The sequence below is a fragment of the Pseudonaja textilis genome, chromosome 1, assembly GCF_049901715.1.
Source record: "Pseudonaja textilis isolate UNSWEBS1 chromosome 1, rPseTex1.2, whole genome shotgun sequence".
NCBI lineage: Eukaryota > Metazoa > Chordata > Lepidosauria > Squamata > Elapidae > Pseudonaja > Pseudonaja textilis.
Window position 1 is genome coordinate 101,425,644 of NC_141990.1, and position 26,840 is coordinate 101,452,483.

The window sequence follows — 26,840 nt, forward strand, 5'->3', positions numbered from 1 at the left end:
CACAGGGATGAGGCTCAGGTAGATATACAGTAAGTAGTACTTTGGACTACACTACACATCATGCCAGTAACCAAGACCTCTAGCAATGATGTGTGTGTGTGTGGGGGGCGGAGTTGGAATCTGCAACCCAGTGGAACAGGAAGAAAACAGGTAGGAAAGCATACAGCATTGCTTTTCAGGTTTATACTGTACTTCAGATTCAAATACACATTTTCATCCCCAACTAGATATACAGTTTCAGATGAATGAATCATTCACCTGGTTTATGATCCAGCAAATAACTCACTCTCTTACACACATACCTTTTTCCATCTTATCTTTACTGAACTGGGCATAAGGGCAATGTAAAAGAAAATAAGTAAAAAATTGTTCTGCAAACCATGAAAAGGATACATTGCATTTATTTAAGATGCCAAGATTATATATTCTTTAACTTACCCCTAGAACAGGCCGCAGTGATTGCAACTGTTCATCATAACCACCCCAGTCCGGCCATTTCTGGTATTCACCTTCTTCCAGTAAATACTGATGCCCTTCAAACCCTGGCTTCTCATAAGCAACCCAGCTACAAATAGTGAACAAAAATTGAAAACTCAAAAACAAGCATGACTGTTAAAATGTCATCTTAAAAAACCCAAAATGGAGCATAAAATAAACTAAACTAACATTTTAAATCAAAGGAGACACAGCATTTCAAGGCAATTTTTTAAACTCTGTTTAGATCACTATCTGTAACAAATTGTATTATACTATCCAATTTTTACTCAATTTTAGTTAAATTTTAAATCAGATTGGTCGGAAAAAATAATAGATTCATACAAAAAAAAATCAATCACTATGTTTTAATACTAGCATTGTCTACTATGGCATCTATATTTACTTAATAGTGATGATAATTCATTCATTTCATTTGAACATATTTTGAATACACCTAGTCCTGCACTATTTGCTATAATATTAACACAATTTTCAGAAAAATCTGCTCTCAAAGTTTGTACAATATTAATAAGCAAATAATGAAAACACAAATACGGTAGTTTTTTCCTATTATAAATGCTTCACTGAGTTGTTCAGGTCATTATTTTAACTTTTTTAGATGTTATGGTATCTCCTAATCTTCCAGTTTAATAACTAATACAGTACTATGTTATTGTTTCTACAAGAGTTATGAGTAAAATCACAGGAGCTTTAAAGTACTGTTTCCTTAATCTGTACTTTAGGATCAATTTCTAGTTCCAGAAAGGCATGACATGGTAAAGTTTCAACTTCCTAAACACTCCTGCATTTCAGGAATCTTAGAGGGTTTTAAAGATTTTCTAAATCTTTTCCAAATAAATACTTACGCCTGCAATGTGATACAATATTTTAATGCTGGCTCTCTGATTTATGGACTGGATCCAATCAGCTATATTATTTGTGATATAACCAGCATAAATCCCATTAAATCAGTGTACCTACTTAAACATTATTTAATCTGGATCCATGTCTCTCTGTGTGTATATCCACTGTTCCTGAATCAGCCTTTTTTTGGACTATTTACTGAAGCTGTAGATTCTAATTATATTCTTTCATAAACATACATGCTGTGAACATGGTCCATCTATCCTCTTCCTAAATCGTATATTTGTAAGATTTATATCCCTCCTTATAAAGCACTCATTCGTCCATTTTTTCTACCAACAATCTTATGGGATAGGTTAGGGACTACTTGGTCCATAATTATCAGCACATTTTTGCAACTGAAAGTTCTACTCCAACACTTAACCACTACACTACATTTACTCTCAATGCCAATTTCTCAGCCTCTACGTTCCAAGGGATGTAAAATGAGATGTTATCATTTTTTCCCCTTATACCTACATTCCTCCCTTCACTTTTATGGATCCTATTGATGTAAGCAGTTCATTTTCCAACTCTTCAGATTCTTCAGTTCTGTCTCCTTCCTTAGCAAGAGCTGTTAATTCTGAATCCAGTTCTATATGTTTTCCTTCAAAGAATGGCTTTTCATAAACAATTACCTTAAACAAAATAGTTTACAGTTAGAAATTTGCTTTTTATAAAAGTTCAAAATGCTTTCATATATATTTTGGCAGAATTCCTCTGAAACATCTTGTGAGCAGCAGCCAACATTATCATTTCAGATTCAGAACAGATAACAACAACAAAAAAGCATTATATAAGACATTATGTTTGTTCGTAACTAGTATAACATTTAAATCTGCAACACCTCCCTTATAGGCAGGGGTGGGATTCAGCTGGTTCGAGCGAACCAAATGTTAATTTTATATCTGGTTTGCCGAACTGGTAGTTGAACCAACCAGCTGGCACCATCCCCTGCCCCTCCCAGGAATCTCTACATGGCCTGTTTAGGATGCAGGTAAGTGCAGAGTCTGGTGTCATCCCAGAGGCCCGAGGGAAGCCTCTGGACTCTGGGGAAGGTGAAAAACGGCCCTCCCAGAAGTTCCAGTAGGCCATACCCATCATGGCTACGCACACCCAGCAAACAGTCAGAGAACCGGTTGTTGGGATTTTTGAATCCCACCCCTGGCCATAGCTCTTCTCTTCAGTCACCAAAAGCTAACTTGAATATATGATATACCAATAAAATCAGAGCCATCTGAAATCTGCTAAAGGAATACTTCCACCAGAGAAACAGATTTCTTTTTCTTTTACACCCAGCTTCAAATCTTTTCCAGAATATCAGGTGAACAAAGATGCTAACATTGTACCTATAAATTTGGAGGCACTTCTAAGGCAGTATTTCTCCATCTCAGCACCTTTCAGATATGTGGACTTAACTCCCAAAATTTCTCCTATGCAACCGTTCTGGATGGAGAATTCTGGAGAATTTGAGTCCATACATCTCAAAGTTGCTGATGTTGAGAAACAATGATCTAAGAGTATCTTAGAAACTATAATTTGTCAGGATATAAATAATGTAGATAATCAGCAGCATGAATGATTAGTATATGAATATAAACTCTTCTGGAAAAGGGATTATCACAACATAATTATAGTTTAAATATAATCAGCCACATTCAATAAACAAAACATTATATAACTATTTTATAACTATTTTACCTTTCAGCTTTTAGGATATTATATTATATAACTATTTTACCTTTCGGCTTTTAGGATATTCAACCTTGCGTCCACCCTACAAAAATTGATGGAAAAATGTTACTGGAATGTTACATAACTCAGATCGTTTTGAGTTAGCAGAACAATTCAATTACCACCCACATTTTCCAATATGTCAATAAAAAATCTATTCATAACAATGATCCAGTAATCAAACTTTAATTATACACATATAAATTTAACTACATTTAACAGTAAGACCTCAAATAAATGTTCAATAAAATGTCTGCGCTGCCACCTTCCAATAGAAAAATATTTCCCATCCAATTTATATTTTAACAAATTTAAAATTTCACAAATTATGTTTATTTTGAACTTGAAAAATAGGACAGATGAACGAATGAAGCTAAAATTATTCTTTTATTATTACTGTCTTTTATGTGTGCATGTGTATCTTATATCTTGTTTTACTTATCTCACCATTTTCAAGGGCTTCAAAGATCTAATATATGCCTCTTTTTTCTCCCAGCATGACAGATCAGGATATTCTCCTGGTTCCAACATTAAAGGGATTCCCTGGTAACCGGGTTCTTCATAAAGTAACCATCTAGAAATGAAAAACAGTATGGGGATTATAGGAAAATTCAAGTTCAAAAAAGCCCAGAGGATATATGATACTAAGAATGTCTCATCTGGCTATTGTCTAGATGGAAGATTGCATGGATAGAAAGAAGTTTACCCAGCACTGAAACAAAGACTGTTCATTAAAATGTTTATAACCCGCATATTATCCAGCAGATCTTATAATATTATATAATAATAAAATAAAATCGGATAAACTTCAATTTAAATCATACAATTTAAATACCTGGAGCATTTAAAGAATAAAAAGTAGAGTCAGCCTGGACACTGAGGCAGAAATGTAAGGAGGAAAGGCTAGGTTATTACTACTAAATGATTTTGTTATATGATTTTACAAAATTATTTAATAGTAAATGTTTCAGCCCAAATAAGTGATAGCATCTAGCCAAGTTTGTCTAATCTCAGTAAAACTGGTTAACACTTGGATGGGAGGTTACCAGGAAATCTAAAGACTATAGTCTAGACTGCAAAGTTTTAAAAAAATGTGAAAGAAAAACAACATATCACTTATGTGTTGTTGCTAAGAAAAGTACAGAAACTGTTCCTGTGGTCAAGCTCATGTTGAAGGATAGGTTATATTTGGTTATAGGATTTTAAAGTGTCAGATTGGTCTCAATGAATAGTAACAATGAAATGCATATAAATACTTTGCCAAGATTAATATGTAGCTTCATTCATATCCACACCCACCAGAAGCATTCCCAATATACCCAGTAATGCTATGATTCATATTCATAATGCAGTTTGGAAAATGATGAAACCTAAATTGGATTTTTTTATACTGCTATTCCCAGAAGCTGACACTAGAATTAGAATTAATTATTGTATAATTAGACATTATACATTTATCCTGTCTGAGAATTCAACAGCGAATAAACCTTTGAAAAATATTCTTGATAAAGGACTCCTTGCATAATGAAAATGTATACAACCTAAAATTCAGTACAATAAGAGAATCTCATTTCAGATTTTTAAATTCATGTTTTAATTTATTAAATTTATATTCTATCTTTCTTTCAATTTGGTGTAAGATCTGCTTTGTTTGTTACAGAAGTACAAGTTACTATTGTACTTCTAAATATTTCTAGTCTGCACACATTTCTCTATACAATTTTAATTTTCATGTCTATACCCATACCCTTTTTCTTGGAAAGTCAATGATTCTAAGCAAGTTGCACTTGATCACATGTATTCAGCAACCACACAGGATGCTAGAGCTATCTATCTAAGGCAATTCTTTATTCAGCGAAGTGCATACTTCCGCATAATTTTATAAACATTAATGCAAAATTATTCTTAGACATATAATTGCTACAACCAAGATTTCACTCTAGATGCGTTTATGCTCATAACAAGACCAAAGATATATTAAGTAACCACCAAAATGTTTATCAGATATTGTATCATAAAATAAACTACCTATATGTTATATTTTGTTTTGTTATCAATGAATCACTCCTGAAATAACTATCATTTCTTTTTAAAAAATGAGGTATAAAATATATAAAAGATTCAGGGTTATCCAATAACTACAGCTAATATACCTATTCATATACTTACATGCCCCAAAGCACTTGGATAGAACAAGTCTTCTGAGAAGAACCAAGTCGTGTTTCTTCAGTATCATCAAAATATGCATTTACCAAGCCTAATCCTTGTGGTTCTGTAAATAGGTCAATTCGGCAAATTCTATAATCCTGAAAATTTATAAAATTCAAATTAAGTAGGCATAGCTAAATTGCTCTTACTTCATCAGTTCTATTTTAGATAGAAAATATCATCTTAGATACAAAAATATCTAATAGCATCTAAAAACGTCATGCCCTGTTCACCTGACAGCTTGACTACTGCAATGTGTTTTATATAGGATTGCCCCTGAAGACCACCCAGGAGCTTCAGTTGATCCAGAATGCAGTGAGCAAAGAGTGATGAGCATGCCTCTGCATGCCCATGTGACACTTTGCTTTGTAAACTGCACTGGTTGCTTCCGGGTGCAATTCAAAATGCTGGTTACTACTTATAAAGCCCTAGGTCTGCTTATTTGGAGGACCACCTGTCTTCCTGGCCAGCTCAATCTGACAGTGTTAGTATGCTCTGGGTTCCATCAATTCAACAATCTATTGGTATCCCTGAAACAAGTCTTCTTTGTAACAGCACCTTTCCTCCGAAATGAAGTTCCTTCCAAGATATGAGTGGCTCCCACTCTATTTGTATTTTGTAGGGGCCTGAAAATGGCTTCCCTAAGTCTTTGGTGAGGATAATTACTGACCCTCTCTTTCTTTGGTCCCCCTCTAGGTTTGTTTTCTCCATCATTTTCTGTTCTTTTATATTGGTTTTCTGGTTCTGTGTTGTTCCTTTTTCAAAATAGGACAATTTGTAATCCACCCCAGAGTACAGATTCTTAATTATAAATAATATTCTTTCACTGAAAATATATGGAAATGAATCAAAATCAGAATCATATGCATTAAATCATGTGTGAATATCAATATATATGTACAACCATATATCCCCTACTAGATTGCAAGACAGTGTTATCCAATCCCATCAAACTGGCAAAGTGCATATTTCATAAATACTGATCTTACAATGATGATAAAGATATACAACTGCATTTCTCTGTATTTTAGGGTGTGTTTCACTAAATGCTGGTGGAGTTTCTCTTGCTATGCATATTGAAATCACTTCAAAATGTTTCAGAAAATTAACTTTTTCATAATAAGATTTTATTTGATAGGATATAGAATCTTCCATGTGAAAATTAAAAAGAATATAATTAGTCTACGCCATTTATCTACGCTGATATATGTAGACTATCCTATGTCTTTCCCATTTCCCTCTTAATTCCCTATATTTATTTAACCATAAAGACTAAAGAAGTGCAGTGGCCAACTGGTTAAGATGATGGACTTATCGACCTCAAGTTTGGCAGTTTGAGATCAAGCACTGCATGACGGAATAAGCTTATCTTGGCCCAGCAACTGCCAACATAGCAGTTTAAAAGCATGCTAATGCAAGTAGATAAATAGGTACCACTTTAGTGGGAAAGTAACAGTGTTCCTTATACTTTTGGTGTATAGTCATGCTGGCCGTATGACCATGGAATCTTCTTTGGACAAAACTGGTTGTGAATCTGCATTGCCCTCTAGAATTGGATATGACTGGTAGGGAAACCTTTATCTTTTTTAAAAAGCCTATTGTGATGCCATTTAAACTTTACAGCAGAGGCAGAGGAAGCATTTAGATATGGGTTAATGTGGTTATCTTTAAAATCCCATCACCCCAAACAGGGGCTGATTACATAGGTTCATCTCACTTATTTCTCTTGGTTCTAGCTGGAGAATATCACACTATTACATATGCACAAGATTCGTATATAATTTTGCATTACCAGAGTAAATCTGAGCATTGGGTAAAACTACAAATAAAATCAAATTGTGGTTGTTGTAATTTCACTCGTTACTTGCCTTTACTACATGCCTGATTGAACCAATCACAATAGGCTCGGGAGCTTTGCATGTATCTTCATTATCAAGTGCTTCTTCCCCCCAAAGATTTGAAAATTCCAATTCTCCTTCTTCCATCGGAATAGAAACTCCTTCAAAATCTGGTTTCTCATACAGAATCCAACTATAATACAAGAGGGAAAGTTAAACTATTGGCATGCTTAAAATACCTATCAGTTCCTATGGATTGCTGCTTTACAATTTTGTAAAAGGGAAGTTAATGTGATTTTTAAAATACTAGAGCAAAATTACTATAAAAAGTAACAAATACATGGTTAAAGATTGGTGTATATTTCTACTTAAATCGGTGGCTCATCCAACCATGAGCTAGCAAACCTGACTTATATACCGCTTCACAGTGCTTTACAGCCCAGTAAACTCTAAGTGGTTTACAGAATCAGCATATTCCCCCAACAATCTGGGTCCTCATTTTACCCACCTCGAAAGGATGAAAGGCTGAGTCAACCTTGAGCCGGTCATGATTGAACTCCTGTCTGAATTATCCTGCAATACTGCATTGTAACCATTCTAATCACTGCACCATCACAGGTCCAACTAATGAACTTAGGTCTAAGAAATTCCTTCATACATTCCTAATTCAATCCTAAACTGTGTGTGTCCATTATATAGTAGATATGAAAGGTACATGGTGGTGGTGGTGAGGCAGAAATTAAGGAAGCACTGTTGTTCTATCAATACACAAATAAAACCCAAATATCCTTTATGTATATTTCTGCTTCATTTTTAAAACCAACAAAAAATCACAGTAATTTTCTATATATTCTCTATATTATGAAACTCTTTCCCTCCACCCAATCCTTTCTCCACATACGTAGCTAATTTAAAAAAAACTAAGATTGTGGGTGTTTTTTCCCCAAATGGACACAGTACTATGCTTATATCTGCCAAGATGCTTGTGTTCCTGACAATGGATAGAACATGTCTCATCCACAAGTTTTCATCTTCAAGAGCAGCAGTAGTATTGAATTAATCTCTTTTATGTAGTTAAAATAATAATAAATGTACACAGAATGACTGGAACCATGCATATGCATGCCTGGTAAAATAATCAAGTATTGAAACAAACTGAAAGAAAATCCTCTCAAACAACCCTGACATGTAATGTAACAATCAACCCATATAAATTACCACAAAGCAGTTGAGTGAAAAGGCGACTAAAAGAAACATCCTACTTTCTTCAGCATACGAGTATTAACTTGCTTGACATAAGGCAACAATCATTAAGCGAGATCTTGCTAGCGCTTGAGGGAGAGTGATGCCATTTTCAAGAGATCAGAATGAAGATCAAGAAGATAGGCTGGGAAATAGAAAATAGATATCCAGAAGTAATTCCAAATAAGGGCAGAAATCAAAGCAACTCAAACATCAGGTGCCAGAAGTACAGAGCTTAAATTTTAATGCGAAATTTTTTTAAAAAGTGAAGAAAATAAGCCCCTCAAGCCACCTAGTTAGTTAGTAAATTAAAAACAGGCAAGCAAACAGGAAAGCAAGCTATAAAAAAGAATCGAATGAAAGGATGTCCTGTACTATAAATAGGCGAAAAGGAAACGTGACAGGGTAATACTGCATCTCATATACTAGATTTTATGTAAAGTCATCAGGTTTACTCGTAATTGCTAATTACTTTAGCAATTTAGCAGTAATTATGGACAGGAGTCCACTTGTGTAATTTGGAATTAGCATTGCAATCTTGTGATCTCATAATGTTGGAGCTCATTAGCAGCTCTTTTGCCATGGTGCCTTACCACCTTACTTATTATACTACACAAAGGGTACATTACAGTACAATGCCAGCATTTCCTTAATTCTCCCAATGATATCAGTTTCAGTTATCAATGTGCAGGAACTATGAACCAGACTAGCTCATTGGATATGATGTTACTAGAATCTGATACATTTATTGGTCTTTTATACTCCTTTTCTATGCAAAGCATAAATGAACACCTGCTCAACATACAGTGGAATTTACCAAACAAGATGTTTGAAAAGGAGATGTAGCATACTATCATGACAGAACAAAGGAAAAATACTAACAATTGTTCAAAATGATTAAAAACAATTAAATGCTCAGTTATAGGGTGCTATAGAAATTTTTTGAAATCTTCTACAAAGCCATACTTAATGTAAGAATTTCTATACTTTTCTTATGCATGCATCCTTTTATACTTTTCATCAGCGAGCATCTTTGGAAGATGACAGACTTTAGAAATTAATTTTAAAATGAAAATGAAAAAAAAACTTGAATATTTTAATTATATCACTTTAAATTAAAATCTAATTCTAGATACAAACATTATAGTAATATTTTCCTGCTTTAAACCAAGCTCTTTTGCTTTAGGTAAAAAAATCTTATTTCTGTGACATCCCTGAGGTACATTAGTTACGCTGTCTCTATCCTTGGCTTTACTAAGGCCTTGATAGTAACAGCAATTCTGCAATAGGAAACCGATCATTATTTGATAAATGCAATAAAACAAGCTCTCTCCAACTTCCAGTTAAGAGGTCCAGGAAAGATATTTAAGAAAGTTCAGCATTCAATAATATTTAAAGCTAGATTTCTGGTTATTTTTTCCAAGGCAGAAACTAGTACGCAATTTGATAGACTTAAGACAGTGTGCAGCTTTTAAAAAAGAAGTTTTTAAAAATTATAGGCAAAGCTTTTAAAACATCCCCCCCCCAAAAAAAGAAAACAAGAATATATAAGCAAAGTTAACAATAAAGGTTCTACAAACATTAGATTGTACATCTTATGACACTTTTAAACATGTTTAAAAACAGTTCAGAGAAAACATGTTTAGGCAAGCTCATCTAGAAAACAGGCATGAGGCCAACCTGAAAATTTGAAATAAAGAAATCCACTTTTACATAGAAAGGGGAACAAGCAGCAGGGTGGCAGGATACACAACTAAAGGAAAAATGTAAGAGAATGGAGACTTCTATTCTTACCATCCCCGGATGACTTTAACTAAAATCACAGGTGACAATTTCCAAGAGGTGCAATCCAACACATCATGAAAAACTTCAAAATTATTTTCGGAAGCATCTGATTTATTGCAAATCACGACCTGTATTTTTTTTTAAAAGAAATTCAGTCTCATTTAATCTAACGACAACATTACAATAAAACAACAAGCATTAACAAAGAAAAATTGTCTTACCTTTCCGGGTCTAGGATTAATTTTATTCTGGTATTTTCCTGAAAATGCCTATGGAAAGCAAAAGGGAATAAACGGTAAGAAGAAATCAAACATGAAATAGGTATGTTCTACTTTCACCACTGCCCTGACACTGAGCTCCAGCTTCATAGCACTGCACCAAATCCAAACTGCTTTTGCAGAAATGAGTATGGAGACATTCATGATATGGATATTTGTCTTTTCCTATGCTTTACTTTGGGAAGAAGTGAATGGGTATGTAACATATCTTCTCATGCAGTGCAAAGAAATATTTTCAACCTAATTATCCCTAATTTACATATTTGAATGTATAACTGTTCCTACATCAGGCAAGTTTCTCCTACAAAACATTGATCAAATGTAGATATGTATAGAGAACATCTTTTTAATTTACCCATAAAGGCCTATTTTTCTGCAAGTTTCCAAGAATGATCAGAGGGTTAAAAGAGGACTGCGCTTGAAGTATACATCTTTATTAGCTAAATAATTGCTATATCTCTTCTGTTATTCTGTGCAAGTAATTCTTTATATTAATGCAGTTCATCCCATTGACTGCACTGTGTAGAACAATTAGTACTGTGAAGATAGAATTGCAGCTTTGGAAGGAGCCATTTAGAACAATCCCCTGTGCAGTACAGGAATATGAATGAAAGCATGCCTGAAAAATGGCTATCAAATCTCTATTTGAACACGTTCAATGGTGAAGAACATACTCCAATTGACTCTAATTGACAATGACTCCAATTCACTTCAATCTTTTGTCAAAATTAAAACATTAAAAATAAAACAGAACAGAACACAACTCTCAGTTGAACTCTCCTTACGGTGATCTTTTCTAACATTCAGTCAGACTGGATCTTCTAATTTAAATCCATTATTCATGTTCTGCACTCTGAGGCAATAGAAAGTTGACCTCCTTCTGTTTCATAACCCTTCACATATATGAATAGTACTATCAAATAGTTCCTTTCTCCTGTCCACTAATTTTCTTGTCTCAAGGATACCCATTCCTTATTCTCAAAGTCTCTCCTCGTAGATCGCTATATTTTGAACCTATGTTTTCTCTATATCCTTGTTGCAATATAATGTCGCACCCAAAATAAAGTAGGACTATGTAACATTGCTTTCAGTATAAATAACTTCTAAATGTAGCTGAAAAATGCACTTTCTGTTTTTTTGCAATCAGATATTTCTCTTTATAATCAACTACTATTTTAAGAACTTTTCTGTGTGTCTGTCTAATCTATAAACAAATACTTGCACAAGAATAGTTAAAATTGTACCTATATAAGATTTTATTTTACTTTTATCAAGACCTTCCTCCCCAGAATAACAATCCTGTAGTAGATTGGGATATTTCATTGTGATATGCATAATCACAACATACTGCTAAACCAGATTTTTTTTTGGCACAAAGAAAATGGCAATGACATTTTTATGTGAGTGTTTAATGAAGGAAAAACCATTTTTTAATCCATCCAAATGGTCATTTTCAATATTCTTATAGCAAGTCACATTTGCTAATTTCAGTTCTGTTTTTAAAAGGACTGTACTTCACTGAAGTGAAAGAAGAAAAACACGAAGTCAAAAATTCACTATGCAGAGATTTTCAAAATTTCTAGATAGATTGCATTCAACCTACCTCAATAGCTAAGAATTCATTTGATTCACACTGACCAGGTTTCAACCAGTTTGAAAAACTGTTTTCAAGGCTTCCAAAGTTTGGCATTTGTAAAATTCTCTCTTTTTTTGCATCATCAGTTTGTAAATATTTATCCATATAGTTTGGTGCTTTGAAACCTGAAAGAGGCTAAACAGAAAATAAAACATGATTGGCTGCAGGTGAAATATATTTCAGGTAACATATATTTCAGATAACATTCAATAACATGACATATAAAATATATTTCAGATAAAATGTATTTCAGATAACATATACAGGTATAAAACAATTACCTCAGATTTCTGAGTTACATCAAATATTAGAGGATGAATTCCCGGAGAGGTGGCACTCTTCTGAGATGCAAAAGATGTCGTGATTGTGTTTACAGTGGTTACAGATGGTGTAAACATTTTTTCTTTACTTGTGGGAGCTAGCATACTGGAGAAGATGGAGCTGTTTTCAAGTCGAGACCTCTTGATATCACTATCTGTGCTGTCCTTGCTCTCTTTCCCACTCATTTCCTGCATGAGAGCCGAATCTACTCTACTGGATAACTTCAGGGACTGGAGAAGAAGACTATTTTCAGCAGAAGCCCGCTTAGGTCTAATCCTAGCATCGGTCTCTAAGCTTTGCAATTTTAACTGGACAGATGGAGTTAGATCTTGTGATCTGTCTCTCTTTATTCCCAATCCCATAGTAAATATATTAGGGTCAAATATTTTCTCTAAATTGTCCTCATGAATTGGAGGCATTGCAAAGTGAGGGGCAGGAGACTTCGGAAGCTTCTGCTTTTTCTTTTTCTGAGGTATACAAACAGAACTGTCTAGATTTTTAAGTGTTTCTGTAAACTTGGCCATATCTGAAGGAGAGTCACAAATGCCATCAGTGCTGCTGCCGCCTTCAGAAACATTACAACCATTGCTTTCAATTTCTTGCCCGCTGTTATTTTGTTCAAATTCTTGGTTGTCTTTCAAAACTGTATTAATCACCTTTTGATCTATATTTTCAAACTGAGAAATCTGATTTAATTCTGAATTTTGGAGTGTCGGATCAGGCTGCAGCAAAGATTTATCATTATTATTGGGAAAATTATGATCTGAGCTCAAGGAAAATGTCTCTTCGCTTTTAGGAGATAAGGATGCGGTGTTCATACTCCAATTACTTGTTTCTATTTCTTCATTCTGCTCTATAGAGGAAACATTATCTAGGTCTTTGTCCTTGACTAATATTGTATCAATTTTTGTAAAAGTGAAATCATTCACTTCATTACCATCTACTTTGTCATTCTCATTAACTTGAGATTTAACAACTTTTCCAAGTTCTTCACTTTTTCTAACATCCTCACATGTAATCTGTGCCTCAGTCTTTCCCTGTGCCTTAATGTTTGTGTCTGAAGAGATTTCTTTTACTTTTGTGCCATTTTGCAATAATTTCTGGCGATGGTTTCCTTTATTTGTTATTTTGTTAGTCTGTTCACTTTCAGTTTGCTGTCGTCCAAACTTCAACTTTGCTCTGCCAACAAATGTATTAGATACAGAGCCTCTTTTTGGAGCAGGAGCATCAGCAGATTGATGTTGATTATTTTGTTTGCTTTCAAACATGGATATTTTATTGGCAATGCTGACATTAATTTTAACTTTGTCTGTAGAATCTTGCTCATTTTCCATATTTTCCAGGGTTTTGGAAGCTTTAAGGTTTAACTCAACATTCTTTGGTTTAGCTGGCCTATAAAAATAAAGTAATAAAAAGTAATAAAAATACAAATATTTTAATAACATTTACTTGAAGAAAATTTTCTTTTCAATCTAATTTATGAAATATCTATGTCTATGTCTGTTTAGGAATTATTTCCAAATAAACACATAACAACTTGTACTACATATTGCACTGACATACTTTCTATTAATGATATAATTATAATCTTGTTTACTAAAAGCAGTCCTAAATAAGTCCCCTAAAAAGTACTTCCCACCGAGTTATTGAATTTAATATGTATAAAAATGTACAAAATGAGTCTAATAATTTAAAGGAATAGTAAAATGAAACTAATTGTGAGTGAGTCTGTGGGAAAAAAATTAAATATAGCATCAGAAAGAAACACAAGAAATATATTTTTAAGCCACATAAATTAGCAGAAGAACATTAGTTTCTTAGCAACTTATTCCTTTCCTTTTCATGTAAAGTTATATGCTTTAAGTCATATGATGCATAGGTTAAGTCATATGCATCAAAAATTACATTTACTATTGGAGGCTTTCACTATTTCTTTCTGTGAACTCATTAAGTCTATTTTCACTTGGAAAAGTTCTCTCTCTCTCTTTGGATTTTTAAAAAAATCAATTTCTATCTTATATTTCATTTCTTGATAATGCTCCTGACATGCATGTTTGTGTGCATGTATATATGTACGCACGTACACACACACACACACACACACACACACTATAAGAGAGGAGGATCAGTGTGAGATGTATTTGAAATCTACATGATTTTTTTGGAAAGCTACCACAAATTACACACACACACACACACACACACACACACTTGACATTTATTCAAAAATATCTTTCTAACTTTTATTTTGTTCTTTTACAAAGCTTTGCATTAACTTATTTCACTTTGTCCTTTAAATACTAAGGCTTGTTAATGAAGCAGAGAATTGAGGATTCAGGTGCTTTTGTATATTGCTATTGTTAAATTCTTGTATTGGGCACACTGAGTAGAAGAGATGAAAAGTTTCTAATCTAGATAGGCCTGAAGTAGATTAAATATATAAACTGAATCAAACCACTATGTTCATTTACTAATTCAGAACCAAAGATATTTTTTTTAAAGAAAGCTGAAAATGATCACTATTACTTTTTCTGGTACAGCATTTACAATCTTACAATGCCATTAATATTTTTTTCTTTTTTAAAAATAAAAATTATACCAATCTTTGTATTCTTTGCATAAAAATAAGGAAGCATAACCCTGTTCAAAAATTAATTTGTCAGCAGTTAAGTGGGAAATGCTTAAGTCTTTCATACTTGCAATTTTTATAAATTCCTAAAGGGAACACTTTGGTTTTAATGTTAATAAATTCAAAGAGTTAGAAGGGGATGCCAAATTTGAGGAATATTGTTTAAAGAAAATATAAAAGAACAGGATATCACTTGAAAGAAGTTGAAGCTAAATTTTTGTTCTATTCTAATGGAGCAAAGTGAAGGAAGCCAATTCTTGAACCATTTAAAGGCTCTCAGAATGCAATAGAACACAAAAGTGCTTACAGCAGTAATTCATATTCTTTGCTGGAAACTATAACAATGGATGTGTTAGAGCTGGAAAGCAATGCAAACTGATTGCAGATGATTGCTTACCTGATGATCATGAAAAATGATACTAATATCTTCCTGTTAAGCATATTTAGATAGAAGTGCATTCCATTGATTTCAACATAATTTATTTCAAAGAAGGGCTTGGATTTTTTCTACCCTAATAATACCCAGAAGTGCTGCCAGTTTTAGTCCTGAGAAAATATATTTGCAGTTCCAAGTGTTTTGTACACATTTAGTTCAATTTCAGTGAACTTAAATGTAAATGTAAATGGATTTAGATTTGTATTATGGCTATATAAAGCATTCAAAGGAAAACTTCACAACATGTGTCGGTGCAAATAAAACATCCCTCCTTATATTGATGAAGTAGTCACAGCTCTTGGAAAGCTTCCCATACTTTCTCCAAGGTATTTTTCAGGTTGCATGTATGTACATGCCATGACAATATTTCACCTGGAACTGCTGACTAAACAAGGCTGTTAGGCATGCAAACACCTGTGAAGATAACCTTGAAAAACTGTTAAGTTTGAAGGTGAGCCTTTCATAGGTCATGGCGACCACAAAGCTCTGAAAGGAGGTTTTCTTCGCACCAGCATGCTTTGTAAAATGTCTCTTTTAATACTTCGCCCCCAATTTAGGGTGCAATTTTGTAATTAAGTGCTAAAAAGTGTCAGTATGTTTAAAGAAGCTTATTTTATATATTTCTGAAATGTAATTATGGATAAAACTTTTGGATTAGCCACAAAATTTTAACATAATCAACTAACATACTGTAATTCGAACTAGGCAAAAGACCAGTTTTAAGCAAATTGGAATACCAACTATATCAATTTGAAATCAAGTAAAAGAAATCGAATTTAGCATGGGATTCAAGGTTACTATTTCTTTTCCAGACAAATATTTAGAAGAAATTCAATAACAGAAGGAAGAAAAACCCCAAGAGATGTACATTTTGCTGATTTCTTTCTATTGAATGAAAACCTGTTCCAGAAGACTGAGAAAGTATCTAGAATTGTATGTTAGCCACAGGACACCAGTAGTTATTAGTAGAAACAGCTCTTGCTTCTCCATTCTCTTATATTTTCTATGCCAAGAAACCAATTTGGATTGAAGTTTTAATATAATACTATTTTGCATATATTTATTAAGAATAGCTATATTTCTCTTTCTTTATATGCTTAATAAAACCAGAGATTAAAGATATTGTATGTCAATTTATGTAAAGTATTGCTGTAATTATCTTCCCAGGCTCAGAGAATATACAAAACCAAAATTAATGAAGCATATACATTGCAGGGTCAATTTATAATGCGATCATTATTTCTTTGTATCATGCAAATACAAATTTTAATTTCTATATAACATTATACTTATACTTTGTGAGCAAAGTTTATAGACAGGCCTCCCATAGATAATTAATTTATTAATTGTGATGATTGCACCTAATCTACTATTGCAGACCACCATATCAGCATAGATATCATATATAAGTTTTTTTTTAAAGAGCACCTATGCTTTCTCTCTTCCTCCTAAATAAAATTTAAACCATAATATATTCTACTTCTCAAAGTGTACGGATTCAAATTGAATATCAAGTTTAGTTAGCAAACTTAAGTGAATATTCAGATGCAAATTAAACCTGGGAGGTTAGATGGGTGCATTATTTACAAATCATACAACTGACCTGAAAAAATGTCATGGATTCTCTTATCCTATCTTGAAGAAATTTTATGTAAATTAATATGGTCATAAAAGCTATACTTTTAATACATTGTTCTGGGAAGCCACTTCAATTTTCATTTTTTGTTCTGCTTCAGAACATTTCATATTCATAAATTTCACTTAACATTTAGCTTTCAAGATTTAACTCCATGTGGAAGTTTCATTTGTAATTTATGAACTGAATAGTTAGACTCTATGCAGTGGCTTGGGCAACTGGTTCATATATATATTTTATTATGTGTAAAATCTGCATATGAACTTGTACCATTTGTGTATAAATTGGCACTAGAATCCTTCTTTAGATACAGAATCTTATCAAATCACTTGAAACAGAGGTAAGTCGTTCTTGAGCCTGAAAAGGGCGTTGGTACTTACCTGATACGCCCGTTCTCTGTGAGCTGTGAAGAGCATCCAGAAGTGGGAGGTGCTTCAGTCTCTTCTGGAAAGGCTGGGCTTAAAACTCCGGGATGCTCCTCCTCCTCCACGGGACACCTCCCCAGCATCCCCCAGTTTTGCGAAGACTGAGTGCCAAAGTCCGGGACTCATCACCTAATCTAGATCTCTGACTGGAACGGAACCCCACCAGACAGAAAGAAATGGGTGGGGCTGGATGCTCTTCACAGCTCACAGAGAACGGGTGTATCAGGTAAGTACCAACGCCCTTTCTCCCATGAGCTGTTCAGAGCATCCAGAAGTGGGACATACCAAAGCTTGGCCTGTCCTTAGGGAGGGACTCCGTCTGGATCGAAATCCACTCCTAAACTCTGTGGACCCTCTGCAGGACTCTTCTGCCAAATGAAGCGTCTGCTGAAGCATAGACATCAATTTTATAATTTCTGACAAAGGGAGATGGTGAAGCCCAAGTTGCAGCTCTGCAAATTTCGTCTATGGGAGCCCATGTGGCCCATGCTGCTGATGTTGCCGCACTCCTTGCTGAGTGGGCTGTAATGCCTTGAGGAACTGAGATGGACTGTCATTCGTAACTTTTAGCTATGGTGGCTCCCAACCATCTACCGATGGTTGTCAACGACACCTTTTGCCCTAAAGTGGATGGATTGAAGGATAGGAATAGAGCCTCAGATTTTCGAAATGCTGCCGTGCGGTCTAGATAGATGCTTAAGGCCCTTCGAACGTCAAGTCGATCCCATTGATGCTCCAGTCTATGAGATGGTTTCGGACAAAAATTTTGAAGGACCTACTCCTGTGCTCTGTGGAAGGCTGAATTTACTTTAGGAGTGAACGATGGATCCAATCGGAGAATCACTCTCTCCGCATGAAACACGCACATCCAGATAACATTGTAAGCGAATAGATTTGATCCTGAGTGAGGCAGCCAAAGCCGCGAGGACCTTGATAAAAGTCCTGGGGGCCGAAGCCAGACCAAATGGTAGGGCGATATATTCATAGTGCCAATCACAATAGCAAAATCTGAGATATTTGTAGTGAGCAGGTCTAATTGGTATATGTAGCTAGGCCTCTGTGAGATTTATAGGGGTCAGGACATCATTCTTTCTAATGCTGAGCAGAATGGACTGGAGAGTAGTCATCTTGAATTTTCGATAAACCAATGATCTGTTCAGACGTTTGAGGTCCAGAATTGCTCTCCAGCCCCCCGAACTCTTTGGTATCACAAACAATAGAGAATAACAGCCTTGACCCCGCTATTCAGATGCGACCTCTCTAATGGCCTGAATATGTAGAAGGTGATTGATAGCCTCCTGCATCAATGCCCTCTTAATGGGGTCCGTGGACCTAGGGGTCCTAATGAAAAAGTTCGGGGGGGGGGGGAGGATTGAAACTCTAGTGCCAAACCAAACCTAATAGTGTCCCTGACCCACACATCAGAGGTGCAGCTGTCCCATTGATCAGCAAACAATTTTAGCTGCCCTCCAATGGGAACTTGGAGCGATGAAAAAAATCAGCCTCCAGTGCCTCTGGGGTTTTGTCTGTTTTGGCCTCCCCACTGACCTCTATCGGAAGATTCAGACCTATCCTGTCTAAAACTGGGCCGGTAGCCAGATGTTCTCTGAGATCTGGGAACGTATGGGCCTTGATAGTAGGGCCGAGAGGAACCCCTTTGAAACGACTGGGGCGTTCTGTTTTCAGATCTCCGAAAAAGAGGGGGAAGCACTTTTTTCTTATGTCTATTCTCTATAAGGAGGGGCTCCAAGACACTGCCAAATAATTTATCCCCCAAAATTGGGGCTGATGCCAGCTTACATTTATGCTTGGTATCCACCTGCCAATGTCTGAGCCATAACAGTCTCCATGCTGATACGTGAGATGCTATGGCCCTAGACGAGAATTTGACTGCATTAAATGTGGCATCGGCAGAGAATTCTGCCGCTGCAATAATTTTAGCTATGTCTGGTGGGCTCTGACATTTGACGCTGGCAATATATCCCTCAAGTGGAAGAGCCATCGGAGGGAGGACTGTGTAAAAAAGGATGCAGCTCTAGCAGCCCTAATGGCCCAGGCGTCAGAAACGTGTGGCCTACAGAGTGCCAGCTCTGCTCTCTTTTCTTTCGGTCTCAGGGCTTCCTCGGCCTAATTGGGAAAGGTTGAAGAAGAGGCCAGTGCCACAATGGGCTCATCCACCTCTGGCGTTTTGAGAAAATTTGAAAACTCTGGTGCCAAATTATAATATCATTTATCATACCCTGTTGGGGCTAGGTATGATGCTGCTGATGCCCATTGATTTTGTACTAATTCAGCAAACATACTAGGGACAAGAATAGTTTCCACCTCATTAGCCAATTGTGAGAATATTAGATCCTCAGATTCGTCTAGAGACCCTGTTGACAATGGATGAGGGTTTGATGTGCCTAGTTTAGCGGTGTTCTTTGCCTTGAACAGTAAGGACTTAAAGAGGTGCGGGCGAAAAAGGCCAGAAAAAGTAGGTTGGTCCGGAATGAGGCCTTCGTCGTCCGACATTCCTCGTTCTAGTGGATCAGCCTCTGACAACCCCAAGTCCATCTGATGGATTGACCCCCCCTCCATGGGAACATCCTGATCCTCAAAGTCCACCTCCTCCCGAAGACCCTGGGCTGGTATGTTGGGAATATTGGGGAATATCTGAGATTGATGTTGTCCGATATGCTCAAAGGATCGAGCGGACAGGGATCCCGCATCCAAAGCGGCCGAGAAGTTCTGGTCCTGATGGATTGCTGAACTCCAGCCGCAATGCCCCTTTGAATTGCCATCTCTATCCATTGCCTCATTTCGATGGGGATAGTCTCAGGTAATCCCTCCTCTTGTCTTAGGCCGGCGGCCGTAGGGGTGAAGGTTGCCTCTGGGATTGGCCGGGCAGTGCTCATTGGAGATGTGCCTATGGGAGGTTGTCCAGAAACAGCCTGCCTGGGCTGGGTAGATAAGTCCAAGGGCCCCATCAATGGGTTTGGGTTCTGATCAGATTGTTGTGTCATAGCCACCTTGTCTGCCTCCCTGGCTCATTTCTGCAATTGCCTTTCCAAAGCTAGGTGCCATCTATGGGCATCCTTATGCACTGCCTTAGAGGCCTTTTTGGGGCCCACTGGCTTATCTCAGGACTTATTTGACTTGGAGCGGAAAGCGTTGTCACCTTCCATTGTGGATGACTGATTGTCTTGCCTCTGACTTTAATTTTAAATTTTCTTTTTTAAAAAAATTATGATTATTATTATTGTTGTTGTTAATATTTGTACTTTGGGGTGATGCCTTCCCCTGCAGTTGAAAGTAGAACGCTCCTCCAGGAGAGTAAGATTATATATATATCTATATATCTATATATGCATACCTATATACGTAGACATATGCTGTGTATATGTGTATATGGTAAACAGTATCTAAGGGTCCCCAACAAGGGAAACCCCCAAGTGTTCCAAGAGAGAAAAACTCTGGATCCCTGGTCCCCAACAAGGGAAACCAGCTATATAGGCTCTGAGGTGAATCCTTTCCTGTCAAAACCAAACGTCCCGCAATTTAAATGGCACTTGCAGTTTCAGTCCGAAGAAATGATCCAAAGGCAATTGCAAAGAAATGCCTGTTTAATGACTAGCCTGCTTTTCCAACATTCGCCAGACAAGGGAGAGCTAAACTCAGGGAGAACAAAGTGGAAAGGTACTCCATCAAGGGAAACCAGCGAGGAATGGTGCCTCTGATAATTAGGCGCGAAGTTGAGCCAGCCATTGAAAAGGGCGGGAAGCAGAATCACCGTTGCTAATGTCTGATCCATCTAATGAGCCACTGCTGCTGAGGCTCTAACTTGGGAGTTAAATGCTCCTGCCAGATGAAACGGCAAGGCGAAGTGAGCTGCGGCTGCAAGCGCTCCGCTACGATCGCAGAGAAAGCGATCGGAAAGTTAGATAATTGCCTGAGGCGGTAGCCTCAAGCTGCCTGCGGAGTGGCAGGCTCCGCTATTTACAAAGAAACTATTTTTTTTTAACTAATTGAGGTAACCTAATAGAGGGACAAGCCTGAAAAAGCCAAATTAAATGGTGAATAATTTTAAAAGCCGAAATAACCCAAGAGCAAACCTGAATCAGAAAACCGTTCCAGTCAGGGAGTGCACAACCTCTTACCACGAAGGCTGAGCTAAAACTGGGGGATGCTGAGGTTGTCCCGTGGAGGAGGAGGAGCATCCCAGAGTTTTAAGCCCAGCCTTTCCAGAAGAGACTGAAGCACCTCCTACTTCTGGATGCTCTGAACAGTTCATGGGAGAAAAGCACTAACTTGTAATGATGGCTTGGAAACCACACTCTGTATTCAAATTATAATATGCTTAATATAAATGGAAACAAGGTTATAACTGTCCAAAAGTAGCTTTTTGCCAACTATTTTAGAAAGTCTGCTATCTTTAATTAATGACAAGATCCAACTGATACCACTGTTCCCCAATATTATTGTTCTGGCTTTATAAAAAGAACTTCACTAGAGCTTGCAACTGAGACAGAAAGGATAACGGCAATGGGGAGAAAGGCAAAGGATGTAATTTGTCTTTTCAGTGGATGCAGGGGAGGGAAAATTTTAGAGAGGGAAACAGTCAGGGAAACATTTAAGAAGCATTAACTACTTCCAATCAGCTCCACTCTGTTCATGATTAACCTTTTTATTAAAAGAAACAAAATCGATTCCAGGAATAAATTTAAATGAATAATAATGGTTAAGACAACCATTCATTGCAAGAATAAATAAATTTCTCCTACTACCAAAAGAGTTTCTATAATATCCCAAAAGGAGTTTTTTTCAGGAGGCAACTGGACTTCCTTGTTTTTTCTTTTGAAGATGTTTCGCTTCTCATCCATGAAGCTTCTTCAGCTCTGACAGGATAGTGGGGAATGGAAGGGTGAAATGTCTTCAAAAGAAAAAAACCAGAAACTCTAGTTGCCTCCTGAAAAAAGCCATCTTTGGAACAACCATGACCTGGATGACTGAGAATCTCTACAGAATTTTCTATAATACTTTAGTATACAGGTAGTCCTCAACTTACAACCACAATTGAGCCCAAAGTTTCTGTTGCTAAGTGACACAGTTGTTGATTGAGTTTTGCCCCCATTTTATGACCTTTCTTGCCACAGTTAAGTGAATCCATGCAGTTGATAAATTAGTAACACAGACGTTAAGTGAATCTGTCCTCCCCATTGACTTTGCTTGTCAACAGGTTGCAAAGGGGTTAGGGTGATCACATGACCCCAGGACACTGCAATCATCATAAACATAAATCAGCTGCCAAGCACCTGAATTCTGATCACGTGAGCATGGGATGCTGCAATGATCATAAGTGTAAAAAACAGTCATAAGTCACTTTTTCAGGGCTGTTGTAACTTTAAACGGTCACCAAACCAATGGTTGTAAATACGAACTACCTGTATTTAGCAAAACATTCTTCTAGCTCCATGCCAGCTGAAATTCCTCCTAAGAAAGAAGTCCAAGAATAGAAAATGGAAAGCACTACTATGAATTGCATTTCATTAATGAAACAGTGAACAAATGAAAGTGAACAAAATGAAAATATTCTAATTGACATCAGCTATATACGTTCTAGAAAATATTTGTAATTATAGTGCCGGAGTTTCTTTCTGACAATTGAAGTATTTTATATTCACTTACATTTAAACAACTGGAGTCCATGCATAACAGATATTTAGCCATTAAAATCCAAGCTTGTTGAAAGCTACGTGACATGGATGGCATATAAATTTAATAAATAAATAACAAGTATTTCACTTCATCATATGTAAAACATTAAAAATACTTACAGACTAACTTTTGTTGTGACTGTTCTGGAAACGTCAAGGCATATATTTCTTGGCTTTGCTTCATCCAAATCAGAAGAAATTTGCTTTCCATTGCCTCCCACCTCATCATTTTTATGCTTGTCAGCCTGCAATACAGCCTTGCCATCAGAGCTTCTGACAGGGTGCAAATCCCGAGACTCTGTCCTCTCTTCAGAAGGCGACGAAGTGCTGCTATTGCTTACAATGCCTGCAGGGGAAACTACAGTGTTTTCATCAGAAGGCAATTCTTCTACTGAAGTACATTTGGATGTTAGATTACCATCCATTATGCCATCACTTTGTCTTTTGGTGGAAGCATTTTTTGCAGGACTTTTTATGCCTATGGGTGAAGGAGGACCTGCATCAGACTGGTTCTTTTTTAAGGGCTTCTTTTTATATGGGGATGAGGCTGGGCTCTGCTGCTTGCACTTCTCAAGCTCTGATTTAGTAAAAGCCTTATGATTACTTCCAGACCGTATGTCATTATTATTTGTAGGAGACATAATCTGTTGACAAGGCCTAACTCTTCTTTCAGAAGGGCTTACTTTTTCTGAAACCATATCAGAAGGAATACCATCAAAACCAGACTCCTCTTTCACAGTATTCTCACTTGCATTTCTGTCCCCATTTGGCACATCACTGGAGCTCTGAGATTTTCTCCTCTTTCCAGATTTCCTAATTGCAGGTTTTTTATCCATTATGTCTAGTTTGCTACAATCGTCGTCTAATGCAACAGCTACTGGTTTATTCAAATATTGTAGTTCAGTTCTACGAAGAAAAATATCCAGAGTCAATGTTCTAGAAAGTTGGGGATGCTCATGTTGCTCAGGCTCCACAAAAAACGGTTGATCTTTTGATTCTGCATATTCCGGTTGTGCAAATGTAAGAGGCTCCACTAGTTCCTTGTGGTTTAATATGATTTGTTCTAGATTTTCATCAGATAGAGCAGATAAACTTTTAAAGAAATCTGGAGTCGTGCTTGTATCAGTGACAACTTCGTTCTCTCCTTCCAGTGTTCCAAGTGTAAGATTGCTATCAAATAATGTATTTTTTATTGTTTCATTACTACTATGCAAATCAAGTGACCATTCACTGCCAGAAGAAACTCCTTTAGTGTCCCATTCTGAAACGATGTCATTATATAAAGGTGTCAGATCCTTATTGTAGAGATAATCTTCTGAATTGTCAATAGTACTCTGGGACTGAGACTGGTTCTGCTCGTAAATTGAATCAGTAAGAGATTCCTCACTCTTAGATAGGTCATTTAGGTCCTCTATTTCTATGGATGCCAATGGGGCTAAATTTTTATGAGGAGACTCAGGCCTTATATTTTTTATACTTGGCTTTAAAGATGTTTCTTGTGTATTCTTGGGATTTTTTCTCCTCCGTGTGGTAAAAAAATGTCCAAATTTTCCTAAAACTGCCTTCTTTTTAAATTCCTTTGAAGACTCTGAAGAAGAGTGGGCTTTAGACTAGAAAAAATGGGGAAAAAAAGGAAGTGAGGTTGTATAGTAATCAAAACTTGCTTATTAAACATTTATTTGTTCAAAATAATTAAGAAACTACTATATCTGAAATATCTGTTGAATGCTAGAACCTTATTTGAAAATGGTGCCTTAACATGTAAAATATTGTATTTTGTAAAATGTATTATGCGCATTAAGTGAAATCGTATTTGGCAATCAAAGCAGATGGCACACCTAGCCAACTTAAGTAGACCTTAAAATAGGCTTGGAATAGCTCTATACTTTACACCAAAAATTCCCAGGACTGAAAATTATAATGAGACGTCAGAAAATATCCCACAAGGTAGCAAGGATATTTTTGTACAGTTGATTAAAAAAACCACGTGGACATGTTCTTACAGTTTGCATAAGGTGACTTTGATTCAAAGCAAACTCTACTTTTTAACAATCCAGTTCTTGATATAAGATTAAATGCCACCCTCTCCTCAGTTTACAAACTTACTTCCAAATACGTTGCAGTAGCATTATAGTACTATAGTTTAAATTTCTTAAATAGGTCTCTAAAATGTTATGCTATTAATGACAAAAATATTTTTGAACTTTTTGAATTTTCAGCAAAACAAAGAGGAACAAATTTTCTCATGTTTGTATAGTTGTGACATTCTTAATAATCATGTTTAGTAATTGTTTGGGGTCATTTAGTGCATGTGGTAATTTTCAGGCCATCTTTTATTTTTAAGATGTATTTGCATTGCTCACTAAGCCACAAATTAACCACACATGCATTAGTTTGTGCTGTACAAACTAAACCCATGTAGTTAATGGCTTAACATGTACACAAATAAATTAGGCTAAAATTGGGCATAGATAATTATATCATCCAAATACAGCCAAACACAACAATAAAAACAAGAACCAGAACAAAATCTATTCCTTCTAAATCACCAAGATCTCTAATGTTGATTTGGTCCCCTTTGAATTTCTCCAATTCCCTTGCATATAGCCTGTAAAGATCTTACAGTCACAGCACAAGGTCTTAAATTGGACTGGGTGCCAACAACACCCTGATCCATAAACAAATCAAATTGGATCGAGATGGACAGCTATAAAAATCGAATGGATGGACGCACTTCGGCCCAGCAGTGTTTGTGAATCCAACTCTTGGGAATACACAATTCTGCCTTGATGGAAGCATTAAAATTCCCTGCAACAACAATATCAACAGCCAGCTCCACGGAAAGAGCCAGAACCCCTTTTTCAAAGCTTCTTCCACGTGCTTCCTAAAGACACAAGTGTCGCGGAGAAGATAACTCTCCCCAAGTTCAAGCCACAGCTAGCGGCGCCGAGACTGAGCCAAAGCGGTCATTCGATCCGCTGTCGCCTCTCCCCTCTCCTTCCAGCCCTGCGCATCTTTCGCGGTGGCCTCGCCTCCGAGGGAGAAACGGGTTGGGCAGGCGCGTCCCCCGACCAGCAGAAGCTCACGGACACCCCCCACAAGCCTTTCCTTATACTCGAGGAAGACCAAAGGGCAGATCGGTCTCTCACCTCCCGGGATCTCTCCGCAACTTCTCCCGCCCTGTCGGGATCGATTACTCACTAAGCAGCTCTTCTTCCAACAGTCCGAGTTCGGGTTCGATGGCCGCCTCCAAGCGACCTTTGGTCCGCAGGCAACTCCTGAGAAAAGAGCGCCAAGGCCGGCTCCCAGGAAGGCGCCAACTGCAGAGGAACCAGCCGCACCCGCCCGACAGAGCGAGGCCCGCCTTCGCCTGCGGTATCAGCAGCTGCTGCTGCTCTACCTGGCACAGGTGGGACGGATGGAGGGCGGGCCGAATTCTGGGAAGGGAAAAATGTGGTCCGCAGAAGCTGGCGGGAAAAGGTTATTCGGGAGCAGGCGCCTGAAGTGTCAAAGCAAGTGGGTGAGGAGGACGGTGAGGAGAAATTGGCTTCGGAGTCGAGCTATAAAACGCGGATTACGAAATGGATTATGGAGGA

At 36.8% G+C, this 26,840-nt stretch overlaps 1 protein-coding gene across 2 annotated transcripts in view; it reads right to left on the minus strand.

Moving 5' to 3' along the window:
• CRYBG1 (crystallin beta-gamma domain containing 1) overlaps positions 1-26,840 on the minus strand; it is a 112,232-nt gene that overhangs the window by 17,886 nt on the left and 67,506 nt on the right. The window contains exons 1-12 of one of the 2 annotated variants that reach the window (XM_087913567.1): positions 26,394-26,651; positions 23,365-24,854; positions 12,383-13,814; positions 12,069-12,236; positions 10,409-10,456; positions 10,197-10,315; positions 7,191-7,353; positions 5,284-5,420; positions 3,562-3,688; positions 3,122-3,157; positions 1,861-2,018; positions 439-565 (exon numbers count right to left, since the gene is read on the minus strand). In XM_087913567.1, coding sequence (XP_087769693.1) covers positions 439-565; positions 1,861-2,018; positions 3,122-3,157; positions 3,562-3,688; positions 5,284-5,420; positions 7,191-7,353; positions 10,197-10,315; positions 10,409-10,456; positions 12,069-12,236; positions 12,383-13,814; positions 23,365-24,080 — 3,231 coding nt within the window. In that variant the 5' untranslated portion in view covers positions 24,081-24,854; positions 26,394-26,651. Of the gene's footprint in view, positions 1-438; positions 566-1,860; positions 2,019-3,121; positions 3,158-3,561; positions 3,689-5,283; positions 5,421-7,190; positions 7,354-10,196; positions 10,316-10,408; positions 10,457-12,068; positions 12,237-12,382; positions 13,815-23,364; positions 24,855-26,393; positions 26,652-26,840 lie in introns of those variants that run through there. The other variant, XM_026726663.2, reaches the window with a different exon arrangement.